This window comes from Sorex fumeus, unplaced genomic scaffold (genome assembly GCF_029834395.1).
Source record: "Sorex fumeus unplaced genomic scaffold, SorFum_2.1 ptg000037l, whole genome shotgun sequence".
NCBI classification, from domain to species: domain Eukaryota; kingdom Metazoa; phylum Chordata; class Mammalia; order Eulipotyphla; family Soricidae; genus Sorex; species Sorex fumeus.
The window spans coordinates 38,703,548-38,723,455 of NW_026606094.1; the positions used below are offsets into that span (position 1 = coordinate 38,703,548).

At 37.4% G+C, this 19,908-nt stretch overlaps 1 protein-coding gene across 5 annotated transcripts in view; it reads right to left on the bottom strand.

The window, feature by feature from the left end:
- ABCB4 (ATP binding cassette subfamily B member 4) overlaps nt 1-19,908 on the bottom strand; it is a 75,217-nt gene that overhangs the window by 40,548 nt on the left and 14,761 nt on the right. For 4 of the 5 annotated variants that reach the window (XM_056118641.1, XM_056118643.1, XM_056118642.1 and 1 more), the window contains 10 exons: nt 19,504-19,695; nt 17,674-17,845; nt 16,470-16,594; nt 13,760-13,931; nt 11,788-11,901; nt 10,538-10,648; nt 9,840-9,965; nt 5,056-5,259; nt 4,381-4,551; nt 167-328 (listed from right to left, as the gene is read on the bottom strand). In XM_056118641.1, the coding sequence (XP_055974616.1) occupies nt 167-328; nt 4,381-4,551; nt 5,056-5,259; nt 9,840-9,965; nt 10,538-10,648; nt 11,788-11,901; nt 13,760-13,931; nt 16,470-16,594; nt 17,674-17,845; nt 19,504-19,695 (1,549 nt within the window). The other variant, XM_056118645.1, reaches the window with a different exon arrangement.

Below are 19,908 nucleotides of genomic sequence, written 5' to 3' on the forward strand. Positions count from 1 at the left end.
CTCAGAATTCTTTCACTCATTCTGAATTAAAGTGTTAGATATACATATTTTAGCAGTTTCCTAAAGCTTCTCAGATTTTCAGTATGGCATTAGTTATGTGATATTTGAGTTTAAAAAAGTACCGTATTTAAGAGCAAGCAGCTGCAAGACTCCTTGAAAAACATACCTGCATGTTAACAAGCTTGAAGTAAACCCCTTCCTTCTTCATCAGTTCACTGTGACTTCCCTGCTCCACAATGACTCCATCCTCAAACCCCGCTATGACATCTGCATTGCGGATTGTGGACAGTCGGTGTGCTATGACAATGGTGGTCCGACCTTCTCTGGCCTAAAGGGGAAGAAAATACACATGAGATACAGCAGTTATACATGCACTGTCAATCCACATGCACAACTGAGCCCCTAAATGTCTGTATTTGATAACTGCAGCTTGCCCTGCCAGTGAGATTGACAGTATAAAAATATCATTCCTCAGGGCTGGAGTGATAGCACAGTGGGTACGGTGTTTGCCTTGCATGCGGCTGACCTGGGTTTCATTTCCAGCATCCCATATGGTCCCCCGAGTACCACCAGGAGTAATTTCTGAATGCATGAGCCAGGAGTGACCCCTGTGCATCGCCAGGTGTTACCCAAAAAGAAAAAAAAAACAAACAAAAAGGTATCATTCCTTGAAGAAAGGTAAAAGCAAGACTTGAGTACCGGACCAGACAAGAGGCCAGCCCCCTTCTGTATGAGAATGGATAGCTCTGGAAGGCTATAATACTGGCAGTATTTACTTAGATATTACAAGAAAAAGTTTAATGTCTCTCATGTGTTTTCATTCTTGTCCAATGAACCCTAGTTCTGAATTATATGGGATGCTTTAGTGAAAACTTATTGGAGTGGTTACTGCCAAACACAGCAGTCCCCAGAAAATTCTGTAAGGATGAATTTGAAACAATTAATTTTATCAATAATTCTGACGGATTGCATGCAGGCAGTTCAGGTGAAAATGTTTCTCCTGATTAAGACTATTTGAATTAAAGCTCAAAGAATGGGCATTAATTTTAAACTAAAGTTACAGGTGATTTTTTTTATGCATGCTAAAATCTACAAAGAATTTCTCTTATGTAGTTAAGAGAATACTAGTGAATTTATTAATGGAAATTAAACCCTGGGATATATTCATCATTTTTTTCATACAATATCAGTAAGTTACTCTTTTGATACTCACTAGTCCAATTAGGCTAACTAGGCTAATTAGGCTAACTCCTTAAGACTACTATGTAAAAGGTTGTCAACTGATTAGTGAGTCATAATTCTACAGATGTACACAAAAACTAATATTGAGTAAAATAATTTGCCGCATATAAATTAAAAATTACAAGGCAATGCTTTCTCTCAGGATCCATACCATCTGTAGCACAGTCAGGGCTTAGATGTTGAAAACTGGTATGTAGGAAGGATTGGAACTTGTAATCCAGAGCAAAATAGGCCTTAGTTTGGTGGGTATTATCTATCTTATATTCCTAACTTTTAACCTTAAAAATCTTTTGGTGACACATGAATGACCATTTGTATGTTTAAGCTTCACTGTCACTGTCCTCCCATTGATCGTCGATTTGCTCAAGCGGGCCCAGTAATGTCTCCATTGTGAGACTTGTTGTTACTGTATTTGGCATATCAAATACGTCATGGGTATCTTGCCAGGATTTGCCATGCGGGAGAGATACTCTCAGTAGCTTGCCGGGCTCTCCGAGAGGGTCGGAGGAATCAAACCCAGCTCAGCCGGGCTGGCTGGCTGTATGCAAGACAAATGCCCTACCAGCTGTGCTCTCACTCCAGCCCATGTTTAAGCTTAAATTGTTTAATTTAAACAATTTAAACAAGACCTTTAAACTTTTTATCTGGCGGCCACACTTGGTGATACTCAAGGACTACTCCCAGCTCTGTGCTTAGGGGCTGATGCCAGCAGTGTAGAGTGGAACATGTGGTGCTGAGGATCAAACCCAAGCCTCCAAATACAGAACATGTGCTCCAGTTTACTATTGCTCTGGCCCTAAACACGTGTGTGTGTGTGTGTGTGTGTGTGTGTGTATACAGAGTCTCCTGCCCCCGCGCCTGGCCGTCCTCAGCGGGGCCCCTTGGAGGGGGCGGCTTGAGTTTCCCTCTCCACCCCGAGCAGAGCCCCGGCAGCCAAACCAGCCACAGCCATGCTGAGTCCACTCTCCACACATCTGTACAAGCCTCACGCATCAAGGAACCGGCAGGCGAACTCAGGCATGCGGGTCCCAGGGCTGAGATCTCCAAGCTTGCTCGGATCAGGACTGGGCCTTTTCCACCCAGATCCCCCATCTTCCAGTAGGTAGGCATTATACCCACCAGCTGCCGCTGGCGCCAGGTGGTCCCATCAACGGTCAAGACCCAGAGACTATAAAACCCAGCTCCCGGAAGCATCTTATTATCTCATTTTTACTTTTGAGAACCCAGCAGACTACCAAAAGTATCCTGCCCGCACGGCAGAGTCTGGCAAACTTCCCATGTTGTATTCAATATGCCAAATACTAGTAACAATGATCGGTCTCATTCTCCGAGCCCTGAAAGAGCATTGAATATGGCTCTTTTAAAATCTCAGGGCTAAGAGAAGGAGACATTACTGGTGTCTGCTCAAGGCAATCGATGAACAACAGGATAATCATGACAAAGATATATATATATATGTGTGTGTGTGTGTGTGTGTGTATGTATATATGTGTGTATGTATACGTATGGTTATATTTATTTGCATATATATTTGTATATATTATTTATATATATAAATATATATGTGTGTGTATATATATATGTGTATATATATATTATATATATATATTTGCTTTTTGGGTCACACCTGGTAATGCACAGGGATTATTCCTGACTCTGCACTCAGGAATCACTCCTGGTGGTGGTGACCATATGGGATGCTGGGGATTGAACCCGGGTCAGCCATGTGCAAGGCAAACGCCCTCCCCTCTGTACTATTGCTCCAGCCCTCTAAACATATATTTTTAATAATTTAGGGCCTAGCTTTTTTGGGGGGGTCACACCCGGCGTTGCACAGGGGTTACTCCTGGCTCTGCACTCAGGAATTACTCCTGGCAGTACTCAGGGGACCATATGGGATGCTGGGAATTGAACCCGGGTTGGCTGGCAAACGCCCTACCCACTGTGCTATCTCTCCAGCCCTTTGACTAGCTTTAAGTCACTCCTAATTCACCAAACAATCACCAGTCTCCTATGTGTTATATCTTAGAACTTTAATATTTTGACAACTCACATGAAAGCACGTTACTTCAGTGTGAGAACTTATAAAAAAATAATTATCAGCACATTAATCATCATGAAATTAAAGTATATAAAGAAAGCAAAATATTAGTCATATAAACCAGGAAGAATTGATCAACTACAGTTATAGAACACAAGGCAACTGTGTTTACTTAGAATGCAGATTAAAATTTTCCTGAGAAAATAAGGTTCATACAGCTCACCTCTGTATTGTGAGTGGTCATGTAGATAAAATCTGTTAAGGAACCCGAATATCTTTTTATTAAACTTTATCAAACGAAATATGTTTTTATATACATCACAAACCTATGTATTTGGTGTCAAATATTGTGTTGTTATTACAGATGAAATAAGCATCAATCCTAAATGCATCCCAAGAAAAAATTCTCCCTGCAATGCTTCAATTTAGAAACACAGTGAAAGATTTAGAATTATCTGAGTCAGCACATGAGCCCAGCTTGCATAAAATGTGCTGCTTATTTATATGCTTAGACAATCACATACATTGAGGCACCCACTCGCCTTTGTGACTACAGATGGTGTGATCACTTATTAGATAGGGCATGCATTTAAACATTTTTTGCACTTGAAAAACCTTCTGGATAACCAAATTTTTCTTTATGTGGTTTAACATAACTACTTTTGGTCAAGATAAGAAATGGTACAAGAAAAAAAATACAGAGCTGAATCACTTAGTTCACTGGCCTAGTCATTGAGCCTTGGTCAAAGCAAGCCAGTTAATGAAAACATTCATCCCTTTTCTATGCAATCTGACTTGAGAAAACAGAAGTCAATGAAGCCAAAACAAAATCCAAGGTGTCACACATGCAAAGCAAATGCTCTACTGCTGCATGATAGATGTGTATGTATGTGTACTATACTATATATACATATACACATATATGTGTATATATATACACATATACATATATGTGTATATATATACACATATACATATATATCACACAGCAGTAGAGCATTTGCTATGCATGTGTGACACCTTGGATTTTGTTCTGGCTCAGAGCCATCCATAAATTTTTTATTTGATGGGTCTTTTGGGTATTTAGGGTTACTGACCTTATCAAGAGCTGCCTGTACCTCAGCTTCACTTTCAGTGTCCAAGGCTGATGTGGCCTCATCCAGGAGGAGGATCTTGGGGTTGCGAACCAGGGCCCGAGCGATGGCAATTCTCTGTTTTTGTCCCCCACTCAGCTGGGCCCCTCGCTCTCCAACCAGAGTGTCAAATTTCTACAACAGAAAACACAGTAGATTTTATTAATTATATTTTAACCAGAGAAACTATGGAGGCCAGGGGCTGGGGCTATAGCTCAGTGGATAAGCACCTGCCCGTCAAGTGTGAGATCCTGAGTTCTTTCCTCAGCACCAAGAGTTTTCTGGGAGCCAGCATGTGGGACCCTAAGATCACCCCCCAAAAGTTATGGAAACTAGAAATGCAGAAAGACAGCATGTAAACATCATCTCAACTACCAAAGAGAATCATAAATGAAAATCAAATGGATTAATACTGATTATAAGAACAAAACACATATTCTGTATAAAACTTTAATTATGTTTTATATGCCAGGCAATAGTTCTAAAACATCTAACTGAATAATTCAAATTATTAAACTTAATAGCAAAGTGGGCCAAGCCTGCATCTCAAATATTCTTAGCTGAACCTTGGGAGAAATCATTCAGTTGTCTTAGGTGAAATTCTCCCAACAAGGGCAGCTGTATTAGCAGAGACTTCACCTGTGGCAGCTTCATGATGAACTCATAGGCGTTGGCCTCTTTGACAGCTTTCTTTATCTCATCCATGGTGACATTTCCACGGCCATAGCGAATGTTTTCAGCGATTGTGGTGGAAAAGAGCACAGGTTCTTGACTCACCACTCCAATGATTTCTCTTAGGTACCTTACATTAAAGGTCCTAATATCCTGCCCATCAATGTTAATCTAAAAGAGGGAAATAGTTCTATCAATTATTAAACAATCTAAGGCATCAAGACTTTTGTTACAAAATAAATAAGCCCTCTTACCAAATATTTAACTTTTTCAGCCATTAGAACAGATAATTAAAAGTAAACATTAACAAGCAAGAACAAAAAATATGTTTTCTTTTGATATATATAATATGTATATTATATATATATATATATATATATAGTCCCCCCCCCACGTCACCGTGGATATGTCAGTCTCTGTAAGAGAATATTGGGCCAGGGACTGAGAGGTAGTACAGAGAGCTAGGTGCTTACCTTAGTTAATTTTACAATGGTGTGCAAAAACAATAGGCAAAAACTGTAACCTAAAATTCTCCTTCTTTGTGTGTGTATGTGTGTGTGTGTGTGTTTGTATGTGTCTATGTGTGTGTGTATTGAGGGGAGAGGGTAGGGTTGAGCCACACCTAACATTGCTCAGGGCGTACTCCTGGCTTTGGTGCTCCGGGATCATACTTGGCAATATTCAGAGGACCACATGTGGTGCCAGGGATTGAACCCGGGTGAATTTCATTTAAATAAAGACCATTAGCCTCTGTACTGTATCTCTAGCATTATAGATTCTTTTTATACCCATGTAGTATGCCACAATCTGACTAGATCATACTATATTTTCTTGTTGACAGACATTTAGGTATTTTGTCTTTTTAAAGATTTGGTTTGTTTTGGGGTCATGCCTAGAGTAGTTTTGAGAGACCTTGATGATGCTCGGGCGACCATGCAGTTTCAGGCTCAAACCTAAAGCACCATAGCTCTGAGTAATTTCTTCAGTCCAGGAACTAGATTTTATTTAATTTTATATTCCTTGGTTGCCAACGTGGCTGAACTTCTTTACATATTTCTGGGTCACTTGTATTTTCTCTTTTGAACTTTTTTAGAAAATATATCAATTTTTAAATTGAAGTAATATATTATAAAATTTTCAGGCGGGCTTCATTTAAAAATCAACACGTGTAGATACTTCATTATTCTCACCACTAAAAGTCCAATTCTATGCTTCACAGTGACTGCCTTCTTCCTTATTTACTCACCCTGCTTCCCCTTTTCCTTATAGTAACCACTAATGGTTTATATGTGTTTGTTTTATTTAGTCCATTTGTTGCTTTTATCTATACTACATATGAACTTAGTCATACGTGCTTGTCTCTCTCCATCAGACTTATTTTACAAAGCAAAATACCCTCGAGGTCTACCCATGTTGTCGCAAATGGACAAGAAGTGTTCCACAGTGTATAGTGAGATAGTTTGATTTAGTCCCCATGGAAAAATCCCAGGTTTGTTAGTGAAGTGTTCCGGGGGAGATAAAGCCCATCGAACTCATCCAGAGATGCTGTGTATTCTCTGTGATGTTCGGATCTCTCCTTTTGAGCTAACTCCCCATCAAGCTCACCTCAAATTTCCACAAAGCAACATAAACTTCTTGCCCAATGGCAGTGGGCAGGGTGTGTCTCTAAAACATAAATGGGTCCCTAAGGTATGTTGTGCAAACTCCACCCCTCTCTTCTCTGGGAAGGTCTCTGCTATGTCTCTTTTGATCAGTGTCTTCTTCAGTAAACTTGTTGCTTTGATTCTGCCAAAAAATCTTTTTATCATTTCCCTCAGGGTCAAGAAGCCCCTTTATAAATCTATCACACTTTCTCTATCCAATCATCTTTCTAGATCACTTAGGTTGTTTTCAGTTCTTGGGTATTGTAAACAATGCTGGGGTGAGCATGGGTATCACACATACAGTAATTGGTGTTTTGTATATTTTAGGCAACTGCTCAGGGATAGCTACATCATATGAAATATGAATTTTTTTTTTTTTGCTTTTTGGGTCATGTCCAGAGATGTTCAGAGGTTACTCCTGGCTCTGGACTCAGGAATTACTCCTGGTGGTGCTTGAGAGAGTATATGGGATGCTGGGAATCAAACTCGGGTCCGTTGTATGCAAGGCAAATGCCCTACCTGCTGTGCTGTCCCTCCAGGCCCCAGTCATATAAAATTTCTATTTTTAATTCTTAGGAACCTCCTCATTACTTTCCATAATGAACAAGTTCCCACCAATAGTGTACAAGAGTTCCCTTCTTTCACTATACACTCCCCAATACTTGATTTTGTTGTTGTTTCTTGGTCCACACCTAGAGGTTCTCAGGAGCTACTCCCAGCTCTTGCTCAAGGGTCACTCCTGATGCTTCACAGGTCTCTATAGTGTCAGGAATGGAACTCAGGCCTTCTGCTTGCAAAGAATTTTCTCGGCTCACTGAGCTACTTTTTGTCCTCTCCAACACTTTGGATTTGGGGGTATGATCCATAATACCCATTCCCACAAGTATAAGGTGATACCTCATTATGGTTTTGATCTCCAGCTCTGGAATGATAGCGATGACAGTTATCTTCACATGTATCTACTGACCCTTCAGTGTGTCTTCTTTGGAGTGGTGCCTTTTCATATTTTCTTCCAATTTTTTAAATATGTTTACTTGTTATTGTTGAATTTAATAAGTTCTTTGTATATTTTGGATATTGTCCCCTTGTCAGACATAGCCTCTGCTCAGTAGGATGTCATTTTGAGGCAAATTTCTTTTATTGTGTAGAAATTTTTAGTTTACTGCAGTCCTTTTTGTTTAATTTTGCTTTTCTGTTCCTTAAGGTAGAATTAAGTACCCAAATAGTTGATACACTACCTAGAGCCTTTGTCTTCTGGATATGTTATGATTTTATGTCTTACCTCCATTCATTCATTCATTCATTCATTCATATTAGTGCGAAGTTTTGGACTAGTTTTATCTTTTTACATGTGTCTGGACAGTTTTCTCAACACCATTTATTGAAAAGATTTTCCTTGCTCCGTTACAATCTCTTGGCTCTTGTGTCATGTATTAGTTGACTATACATATTAGTTGACTATACATATTTGGTTTTATTTCTAGGCTCTCAATTCTACTCAATTGATCTGAGTCACTTTTATTCTAATACCATGCTGCTTTAATTACTATCACTCTGTAGTAACAAATGAAGTCAGGAAACATTATGTCTCACTTTTATTCATTTTTTGCAGGATTATTTTTGCTATTTGCGTCTTTTAGAGTCCCAAATGCATTTCATTATTTTTTATTCTATTTCTGATAAAAGATATTATTAAGATTTTGATATAGTGACCTAATCTGTTCATTGTTTTAGGTAATACAGACATTTTAATGATATTAACTATTCTAATATAAGAGTATAGCCAATGTTTCTCTTATGCCTTCTACTTCTTCCAACAATATATTATAGCTTTCAGTGTATATCAGATTTGGGTTTTGGTATGCAGTTCAGCGATAGAGTACTTGCTCTTCATGGATGAGGTATTTGAGTTTGATCTCTAGCACCATACATACACACAAACGTTCCAAGACTATTAATTTTATTAAATTTAATAAAAAATAGTAATTCATATATCCTAGAAAAACCTCATATTCATTCTTGAAATCACTGTTCTTTCTTAATGCCTGTTTGTGGTTTTTTGGTTTCTTCATACACTGTAATACTTTATCTTCATAATTATTGAATTATGATGAACTTTTATATCTCTCAGATATCAGGTAAATTCAGTTTACTTAAAGTTGACAGAGCTGAAAAAATCTGAATACACACTGTGGGCTACTGTTGTATTTATGTTATATTTGCCATTTTTTATCTTCCTTTTGTGGTTCTCTGAGACTATCCTACTTAGGAAATACTGAGTTACTAGGGTCAGGGAAATGATGTGTATAACTTAATCTCAAGGATTCAGAAAAAAAATGTGTATATTATGCAAACATATATACATGCATATTCTGAATAAGTGGAAAGGACAATAAAGCAAAGAGATAAAAATACAACTAGTACCTCTCCGTTACATAAATCCATATGTGAGTTTCCTGCTGGCAACTTTTCTGTAAGTTTGAATTTATAACAACATTTTTAAAAGGCAAAAACACATATACAGTCTAGACTATTACTGTCCCCAATGTCCACAGAGATATATTACTTTGTCTTTCAGATGTTCCAACATATTAGAAAATTCCAATGTCTCTGTAACTGTTGCCCTAATAATTGTTGTGACTTTACAAGATTGTCAACAATTATAATATGCAATTTTTTAACCAAATAAAATAATTCTCTCAGTGACTTAGATCAGTTTTTCTCAGCATTTTCCTTCCTGTAGCCCTCCTGTACTATAGTGTTGGCCCCCTAGTCTTAACATTTGAAACATCATCATCTTGGAATACCCTAGGAGCCCACAGGAGGCCATGGGACCCCTAGTTGAGACACAGTGTTCAGATGACTTTTCCACTTACTTTGTAGATTATGAAAAGTTCAGTTGGAACAGAAGGGACTGTTTTCTAGCTTTTCTGGGTTTTACTGTCTTGAATGTATTTGTCAAACCACATGCATTGCAGTTGCAAATTGCAGTTCAACAGTGCTTTGACCAAAAATACTATATTCACATGCAAATTTGTTTTTAAGAACTACAAAGGACTAACTGGTACCCAGACATCAACTTTGGAGAACTTATTTCTTCCCACTTACCGTACCCTCGTCAGGGTCATAGAGCCTCTGAATCAGCTGGACTGTTGTGCTCTTCCCACAGCCGCTGTTCCCAACCAAGGCCACTGTCTGCCCACACTGAACCTTCAGGTTGAGGCCCTTCAAAATCTATGAGCGAGAGAGGGAGAAAAACTTCACAACAATGCCTCAAGACTCCACTTTAAGTCTGAAAATATATCAAATAAGGGAATATAGGTGGGATAGAGGGGATGGGGGGTGGGAGGGATACTGGGACCCGTGGTGGTAGAAAATGGGCACTGATAGAGGGATGGGTACTTGATCATTGTATAACTGAAACCCAAGCACAAAAATTTGTAAGTCTACAACTGTACCTCATGGTGTTTCACTAATAAAAAATTTTTTAAAAAAAGTAAAAAGTACATAGAAATAAAAATAATAGATACTTTAAATTCTTCAAGATACTTAAACAGGGGTCGGAAGATACCTCCCAAGATGGGAGCATATGAAGTAGTCTGAGTTCAACCCCTAGCACCACAGGAACTCCAAACTACAAGGTGCGGAACTAAGTTCCAACACCAAGCCATTGGGCCTACACTGCTAATGTTTGACTGCAATCCCCAGGCTACCTGAGCAGTGCTTGGGAGACTCCCAAAGTCCCACAAAATATGAATAAACAGCCCATCTGAGTTAGTAGTTCCCATAAATATAATTTATAGTACCTTGACATTAGCTCGAGCTGGATAAGAAAAATGAACATCATTGAACTCCAAATTCCCTTTGATGCTGTCTGGTTTGTGTCCTCTCTCTGAAAAACTGTCAATTTTAGGATTCTAAATAAAACAAAATTCAATGACTATTCCATCATAGTATAAGCAATTTAATTTTTAAGGAATATGATGTCAGCAAATTCCAAAAACAGAAACTGGAGCGGCATAGTTTTCCTCATGAGACAAACCTCTCGGTGAAAACTGAGTATGCATTATGTGTATTTAAGAAAATATTTCTCTCAGAAAATGGGTTTTCCCTGAAAAGTAGATAGGCTATACACTCATTTTATTCCATGCAGCATTTAAACTTTTGTCATATCCTCACAAATTTTCCAAATGGTTAAACATGCATATTTATATAACTGCATTTAAAAAATACTATAATTAAGAGAGCTAAGTATCTCAGATTACTAACAATAATTTAAATTCTAAAAATAAATGCAATAAATTGTATTGAGAAGACTGAATGGATGGCTAAAAGCATTATTATTAGAAATATCACTTGTATCACTTGTCATCCTGTTAATCTTCGACTTGCTCAAACGGGTGCCAGTAATGTTTCCATTCGTCCCTTTATATTAGGAATATAAAATTTCAATATATTCAGAAGCTGAGCAATTTTCTCATGAGTTAGAATAATGATAAAGGACAAAATTATTGGACAAAATTATCAAATTTCAATTACTTACTTTGCATTCTGTATGTGTAAATGCAGTTATATACTTTAATATGTCAAAGTAATTTTCATTATATTCATTTCAATCATTACTTTTTTAACACAGTTAATTCAAAATAATAATAAGCTATGAAATAAGCTTCATTTCTTTTAGCGATTTTTTCCAAGAGGGAAAAACCACAGTAAATCATACTGATGATTTAGGTCCCCCAATAATTCTTCTGCCCTCTTATCCTGAACAGAGAACGTAATATTCTTAGTCTGGCTAAAAGATAAGAAAAGGAGAAATAAAACGGAAGACAAAGATCTTTGCTCTGAATTCCAACACACACAGTACAATTTAATATTCCAAAAAAGATTAGCATTATCATATTACTCAATGGCAAACCTTTGACAGTAGTAATAAGATACACTTTGTTTCATAAAGTTGATAATTTCACAAAAATTAAATTTCAAATGATATTTAACAAGATTTAATTGCCCAAACTTCCAAATAAATTTTCCATTAAAATAATAAATGACTCACATTATCAATGATATCAAAGATCACATATGCTGCTCCTCTTGCATTGGCAAAAGCATCAATACATGGAGCAGCCTGTCCAACACTGAAAGCTCCGATCAGGATTGAAAAGAAGACCTTCACAAAAGAACAGGAAGAAAATTTATAAGCTGCATTTGAGTGTTTGTTATTATCTAAAATAGAATTCCTTGAAGCACACACTACATATTGCACAAAGGGTTGAGTTTAGATGGGATCCTTAAAAAAATAGCAAAATTCGTAAGAAGATACAGCGTTTTACTAATACAGCATCTCATTAAGTGGTTTTTCCAAATCTCAAAAACATTTTTTCTTTTGCTTTTGAAGCTAGTGCTACCAGCAAAAAACATCTTCCATTAGTACTGTTATTTAGTTTAATGTGATTTTTTTCTAATTATTCAGGAATTACACTAATCTGAAACATGGTAGAACTGTACCCAATGGGATTTTACTGTAAAAAGTATAAAGTTCTTAATATAAAAAGAAACAATTTACAGATTTTGTATACTGTCTGTAGCACTGTCATCCCACTCATCGATTTGCTTGAGCGGGCACCAGTAATGTCTCCATTGTGAGACTTGTTGTTACTGTTTTTGACATACTGAATACACCACAGGGAGCTTGCCAGGCTCTGCCATGTAGGCGGAATACTCTTGGTAGCTTGCCAGGGTCTCCAAGAGGGACGGAGGAATTGAACCCAGGTCAGCTGCATGCAAGACAAAAGCCCTACCCGCTGTGCTATAGCTCCAGTCCAATTCACAGATTATGAAATATTCACACTTGTGAGTACTGGGTTAATAATTCCAATTAGTCTTTACTATTGCACACAAAACATCACGTTGTCGTTTTTTATTTTTTAGCAGAAAAATTAATTGAGATGTAACAGCCTAAAATAAGATTGCAGGAATCCAGATTACTGGTATAACTGAACCGGGGAAAGCAGTAATAAAGTAAAAAGACTTATTTCTCTCTAGGTATGCTGAAATTTCTATATACAATCTGGCTTTTCTCAGGAGACAGTAATAGTAACACTTCACATGTTCACAACTGAAACGTTTCTCACTATCTATAATACAGACAAGGACCAGTAAGAAAAAAGAAAAGTACCTACCAAAATAGATGCTATAAAAATCAGTGCCTAAGAGTGCTTCTCCATCTAGCAGAACATACTGCTCTGTTTCCCTGCCTCACAAAACCATTTTTCAGACCTATAGAGGAGATGTCACTATTCACATACTATAAATGAAGAGGCCAGGGAGAAAGAAGAGACTGACAGTAAAAGGGGAAATTTTCAAGAGTAAATAGGGAGAGTTACAATAGTTTCAATAGCAAAAATAGAAAATTATGAAGTCAACCTTCAGAACGGTCATCAAAATGTGAAAAAACAAACCCCACGTTATGTAAACTCTTCCAGTCAATCTTCAAGTCAATCTATTCTGAAGATACCACAGTAGAAAACATTTTGAAATAATTTATTTCAAGTCATCACTAAAGGGACAAATTATGTTCACTTTTATTTTTAAAATAGAGAAGTGCATGTTTTTAAATATTCAACACACATGTTGTTCTGATTGTCACTGGCAGTCACAAAAGTTTGCTAGTTTATAAGGGTTACAAAAAGGTATGCATAATATGACCCCCTTTTTGAAACTTATGCAATAAATAATAGTATAATGACTATAGTTCCCATACGAATTTATTCACTTTACTTCTATTTCATTTTTGTATATAATTTTCAATTGGCCTAACTACATGCTGTCTTCTTGCCCCAGCTCATAGTTATGTCATGTATTTCCAGAAGACAAATTATGTCATGTATTTTCACAAGACAAATAGTCATCAAAAGAAAAAAAACCTATACTTACAACTCATGCTTCAAAAGTATAGGACTATGAAATAAAAGGTGAATAGATAAAAAATATTTTCAGTTTTTATATATATTAGGAAAAGTACTTACTGTCATTGCATTTCCAATAGTATATTCTTTTGATATAACTAGAGTGGATCCATACCAGAAGGCCAGTGCATATGATGCATATATTAACAGGAAGGCAATGCCCATGGAAATGTTTGCTGAAATAGCTTTTTTAATTCCAATCTTTTTGGCATTTTCTAAATGCTTTTGATACCTATCAGAAATGAGGGGGAAATGTTACAATAAGAAAGCAATCCATAATCTGAGTCATACTCACCTCCTGAAGGGTTAAGAGGTTCAGGGTACAAATTTATCCAGATAGGAAATCTCTGGTGATACCCAGTTTCTTGGGGACTGAACCAATTCAGGATCAGCCAGGACTAAAACAGATGTGAGCCTTCTCTTTCCTACCCTGGACCCATTTCCCTAGGTCCCTACCAGTTGAAGCAATGTCCCCAGAGCTCTTCTAGAGATGAATTCTCCCTCCCTGCCCCTCCGCCCCCAAGATACAGAGAAGCTTTTTCATTACCTTCATAGCCATATGCAAGTCAAGAGTAAGGCAGAAGGAAAGAAACCAGCCAACCAAGAATGGCACAAAAATGGAACTATTATCTGGGACTTTAAATTCCTAACACAGCACAAGTTCTCTTCTCGAAAGAAAAGAAACTCAATCTTTCCACTACTGTCCCAATGGATGAAAGACAGGAATTTTACAAGTTCAAGTACATAACTTGAGTTCTTGCATTTAAAAAATTTTTTTGATCAGGTTGACCGAACATCGAATGTCAAATGAGAGTCCAGGTTTATAAAATCACTACTTGAAAGATATAGATTTCTACTTAATTTTTAAAGATTTCAGTTTACTATCTGTAAAATGGAGTAAACACCTACTTTACAATATAATTATGAGTTTGACAAATAATTATAGGACGTAGTTAGTACAGTGCTGGCACATTGTTGGTAAAAACTGGTAATTCCTATTCTTGTTTTTATTAGTATTATTGTTTTAGAATTTAATCTCTCCCTGAATATTGCTTATTCATCTGCTACATCTTGAGTAGTAATTAATATTCATATTACTGGCTACTAGGATTTGATATAAAAATACAAATGTCTTGCATAGTTCTTTTATATCACAGTATTTTTACATCACGTTAAACTGTTTTTCCATACTAGATGCAAGGAGTATCTAAATTTTAATTTTATTTCCCTAGAATTAGAGAGGAAATCCAATGGCTCTGCAATGAGATTTGGGAGGGGGGTGGATATTTTACAAGTTAGGGTGTTTCTGTTTCTAACAAAAAATAACCCCAACAACATTTTTTTCTACTTTAACCAAATGAGATGTTGGGAGTTTATTGGTTTTTATTTCTTTTTAATGTATGCTGCCACCAAAAAGCTTGACTATCTCATTACTGAAAGCACCCAACTCTTCAGTGTACTCTCAGTGTTGGGCGCTGCATTCACTTAGCAGAGCTGCGTCTCTGGGGAGACAGCCAGCATGCCACGTCCAGCACTGTGATTATTCCCGTATGGCTGGGCCTCCAGGCGTGTGCAGAGGGTTTTACGTCTGCCCCAATGTGACACAAGGCTCAGGTGACAGTGGTGGACATGCTGTAATTACCTTCGCTTAGGCGGCTGGCTTACTGCAGCTAATGGAGCGGCACTGATTACACTGACATCCTGAGGTCCAACTGAGGGTTAGTGTGGTCTGTGTGGACTATTGTGTACAGGAAGCAGCAGTGAGAGAGAAAAAAGGAAGAGGTTAGAAAACCAGGAACATGTTGGTTTTTGAAGAGGGCTTAAGGAATAGAAAAATAGAAAATGAAGTGGAGGGAATCTGGGAAGCTTTGTTTTTAATACTGGAGAAAATTTCCATTTCAAAGAGTTGTGGGTTATCAAGAGTCCCATAGTAAAGCAAAAGAAAATACATGGAAAGCATAGCTTTGCTCTATTAGGGGATGTGATTATTTAAACAAAATTGGTAGGGGGACATTTAAGTAGAACAGAGTAATCTTTATCAGTGCGCTTTTTTTTCTGGCATTTAGGTTTTGGTACATTAATTTCTTGAGAGCAGGGTTACTTGACCTTTGATCCATGGTCAAGAAATTTGAATGAGGAAAAAAACAATATTTATTTTCACTAACTGCTAACTGAAAATTTGCATTTCCTTCAACTATCAATGCAGGCAACAAACTGCTAAGTATTAGCAGTAATAGTGACATTATTATCAACAGAAATCCCAGTTCATTTTCATATCATGTTATAATTATTACAGATATCTTGAAATATCTTTTACCTGCATGCCTACTTCAGAATTACAGTAGTAGTTATTAGACCCATAGTTAGCTCTGATTATATGCTATGTTAAAATAGAGATACGTCTTTTACTATGTCATAATTTTTAAATATTTAGATGACTGTATTTCAACATAATTGGTTCATTTATAATCCTATGTACTTTTTTATGTATTTAAAAATCATGATTTAAGAAGAGACTCGGTAGGCTTTATCCAACTGCCAAAAGAGTCCATGGAACACAAAAGGGTAAGAACCCTGCTTTAGAATCTGACACGAAACTCTAGCCATCAGAAAGGGTGCCTATATTTGGGGGGAGGGGTAAGGGTGGAGAGGGAAGGAGGGTTAATACTAGGAAACAGAAAGTAATGAACACATACTGCAAAAGAATGAAACCAAAAAAGAAAAGTAAAAATTGGGTTCTTTGAAGTAGGGAACAAAGAACCTTCCTGACCTTTCCAGTTCTTTGTTCTGGCCCCCAAAAGCTATCACGGTCCTGATGGCCCCCAGAGCCTCTTCAGCCACAGCACCTGCTTTTGCATATGCAGCTAGTTCCTTGTCACTAAATGCAGAGAGAATCTGGACAGAAGAAAAACACTCATGAATTAAGTGCGGGGAGAAAAGTTTAAAGGCAACCTGGTCAACTCTTTTACCTAGTTTTCTTCCCAAACCCTACCCATCACCCAACACTGAAGTCATGGAGCAAAAAACCATTCAGTACAGCAGATTTGGCAGCTGCTTCTACCCTTACAAAGGCTGGATCTGAGCCACCCTGGTGACATGCCCCACAGGAGTAGTCAAGAAAAGGAAATCCAGACATAAATTTTCTAAATACCATTTTGGGAGAGAACAGTCTCAAGTTCCATGCCTCCTCTGTTTTTTTTTTTTCTGCTAGTTGCAGAATAAAGCTTTAAAAGGATTCATCACCCTTTCCTTTACTGTTATGATTTTGAATTACTATGAAAACAATACTTCCAAATATACTAATGGGCAATGAGCACGCTAGTGCATAATAATGGCTAAACAAGATGTTGTAGGACAAAGGTAACTGAAGATTTAAAAGGGAAATATAAAGTCACCAGTCAAATTTCTCAGCTCTCCAGAGTTGGCTGAAGTAGAACAGGTTATGCGTTTTACTGCAAGGCAAAAATGGGCAAAATATACTGTCATAGCTAATGACAACGGTGGAGAGTATTGGGCACTTTGGTGGGAGATACAGTAAGTTTGTATATCAATAATATTAAACCTAAATGTTAGCACTATTGTAACCATGACATCTAAACAATAATTTAAAAATCCTTAATTAGAAACATAACAAAAATATTTCCCATAAACATAAGTAAATATAAATACAGACTTTTTAAAAATTTTTTGTATTCACCCACTAGTTTGGAGGAAGGTTATAATTTACAGTTTCTTCAAATAATGACAAACCAGGCCTGTAATTTAAACTACTCTACTAAAAGAAGAAATTAAATCAGTGCAAAACAATCTGTAATTGAGGTAGCAACTTGACATTTCAAATACATTTCCTTACTAAAGTCTGCTTCAGTGACATTTCACAAAGATCTGCACAATGACGACTACCAAAACCTTACACGTTAAGAATGTCAGTATGGCTAGGTTAACACACATGAAGATGCCTGAACTTCACATACCTTTGCCCAAATAGCTGCGGAGAGTCCCAGGATAGGGCTAATGGCCATTATCACCAGAGTGAGCTTCCATCCTCTGATGAACCCCACTATGAATCCTGCAAAAAACGTGGCTACTGCTTGAAAGAACATTCCAACCTTGTCACCAATTCCTTCACTGATTTTGGAGATGTCACTAAAAAAAGATCATACCTAAGTGGTTACAGGCAGGAGGTCTTCAGTTAAAAAGGTGACATAGACATCTAACAAATATCTAGACAGGTAAAACTTGTTCATTTTACTGCAAGCCTCTTTCAGAGTCTTAACCTCTTGAATATTTTCCCCACCTAAATATTACACAAAGGAAAAAATTCAGTATTAGTACACGCTTCTAAGAAATTCTTAAAAATTATCATTAACATTGACAACAATAAATTAGAGAAGCATTTCTCTTCTGAACATGACAGAGTCCATTTTCTGGGTCGGGAGTGTGGCACAATGGCAGAAAATTTTCCTTCTGAGCATGAGATCCTGAGTTTGATTCCCTCTATTGCCTGGTCCCACAAGCACTGGAAGAAATCCTTGAGCACCAAGCAGTGAGGTGACCCAGAACACCACCAAGTGTGTCTCCCAAAAGAAAATAAAACCAAAAGTAGGCAATTAGTCCAAAAGCAGAAGTTAGAGAAAGCATCGTGGTAAAAATAGAAATGGTCTCCCTGCATCTACCCTGAGCCTATTTTTTTAGTTTACTTTTGTTTTGGAATCACAACTGGTGCTCAGGGCAAGAACTGAACTTAGGTCTCCTGTAAGCAAACTATGTGAGTGAGCTCTCCAGCCCTGGTCCTGTTATTACATCTCTGATTCTTTAAAAATGGAATTCTGAGCAATGCAGAATTCAGAATTTTACTCATAGAGTGAAAACCAATGCCCACTCTAAGAAATGCCAGGCCTTAGATGTCCTTAAATGTCTAGGTCTTTGTGTGTATGTGTGTGTGTGTGTGGGGGGGTCTTTTTCTTTGTTTCATTTTGGGACCACACTCTGTGGTGCTCATGGCTGTATGCAAGGCAAGCATGCTACCCCCTGGACTACTGTTTCAGCCCTATAAAACAAAACAAAACATTTTTTAAAAACCTCATTTGCCCACTATACATTAGCGAGAGCCTCCAGTCCGATAAAGTTTGTCATCTATCTCCCCCTACTGGAAAATAAGCAACAAAACTCCTCATCTTGTTCACCTGGATCACAACTCAGGTAGAGTTTGGCATATAACAAGACCCTCAAGTATTCCTCAAGTAGAATCAACAATTATCATGGTAATTCTCCTTGTGAATTAATTAAATCGCTTATTATTTAAGTTAGTCATCTTAACTGAGAAAAATAATACCAATCAGACCCTTGGGGAACTCCAGGAGTTAAACAGGAAATCTAAGAGAGAATCACTTGCATAAAAAGACCCCAAATTCACTTCACAGCATGACTTGGAGCTCTGGAACCTTTGACAAATGCTAGGAGTGAGTGTTACTCCTGACCCCTCACTGCCCAGCACATGTACCTAAGCTTCAGGGCAGTATAGCTGAGTCAGATATCACTGGGTGTAACTTCTGGGTCCCAGAACGCCACTGGGGAATCCCCTTCCCCCCAGTACACACACGCACATACACACTCACACAACACACACATAAATGTTAGGTTATAAGTGTTAGGTTATAAGTGCTAAGAATGGCTATCAGATATCTATTCCTATAATGTATCAAATGCTTGAGCTAGTACTTCTTTCATTTAAGAACTCCCTTGCCCTATCTGTGTTAATTGTTCATTTCTTTATGAAAATGTGGCGTTAGTAATACACTTACTCTGTTAGCCGTGTATTGAGTTCGGTAGTGTCTTTGATGTCAAACCAGCCTATTTCCTGTCGTAGAATAGCATGGAAAAACTGTTGCCTGATTTTCTTAATTTGTCGCCCCGCTGCCAAAGTCCAAAATGAAACTTGTATATAGGCAGCAATGAGAACTCCAGCACCTAATCCTGAGTAATAATATGCATATCTGGAAAATAATTAGGAAGGTTCTTTTCATTATTTTCTTTCATCAACACTTTCAGAATAAATCTTTAGAATTTGGAACCAGTAAGTTTACTAAATTGATCATAAAACACAATACCCATTAACTTTTTTACTCTTTTTTGAAACTTTAAGAGGCTAACATAAAATCCATTTATTTGAGTATTAGCCAAAGAAAACACATTTTCATAGTTAGCTG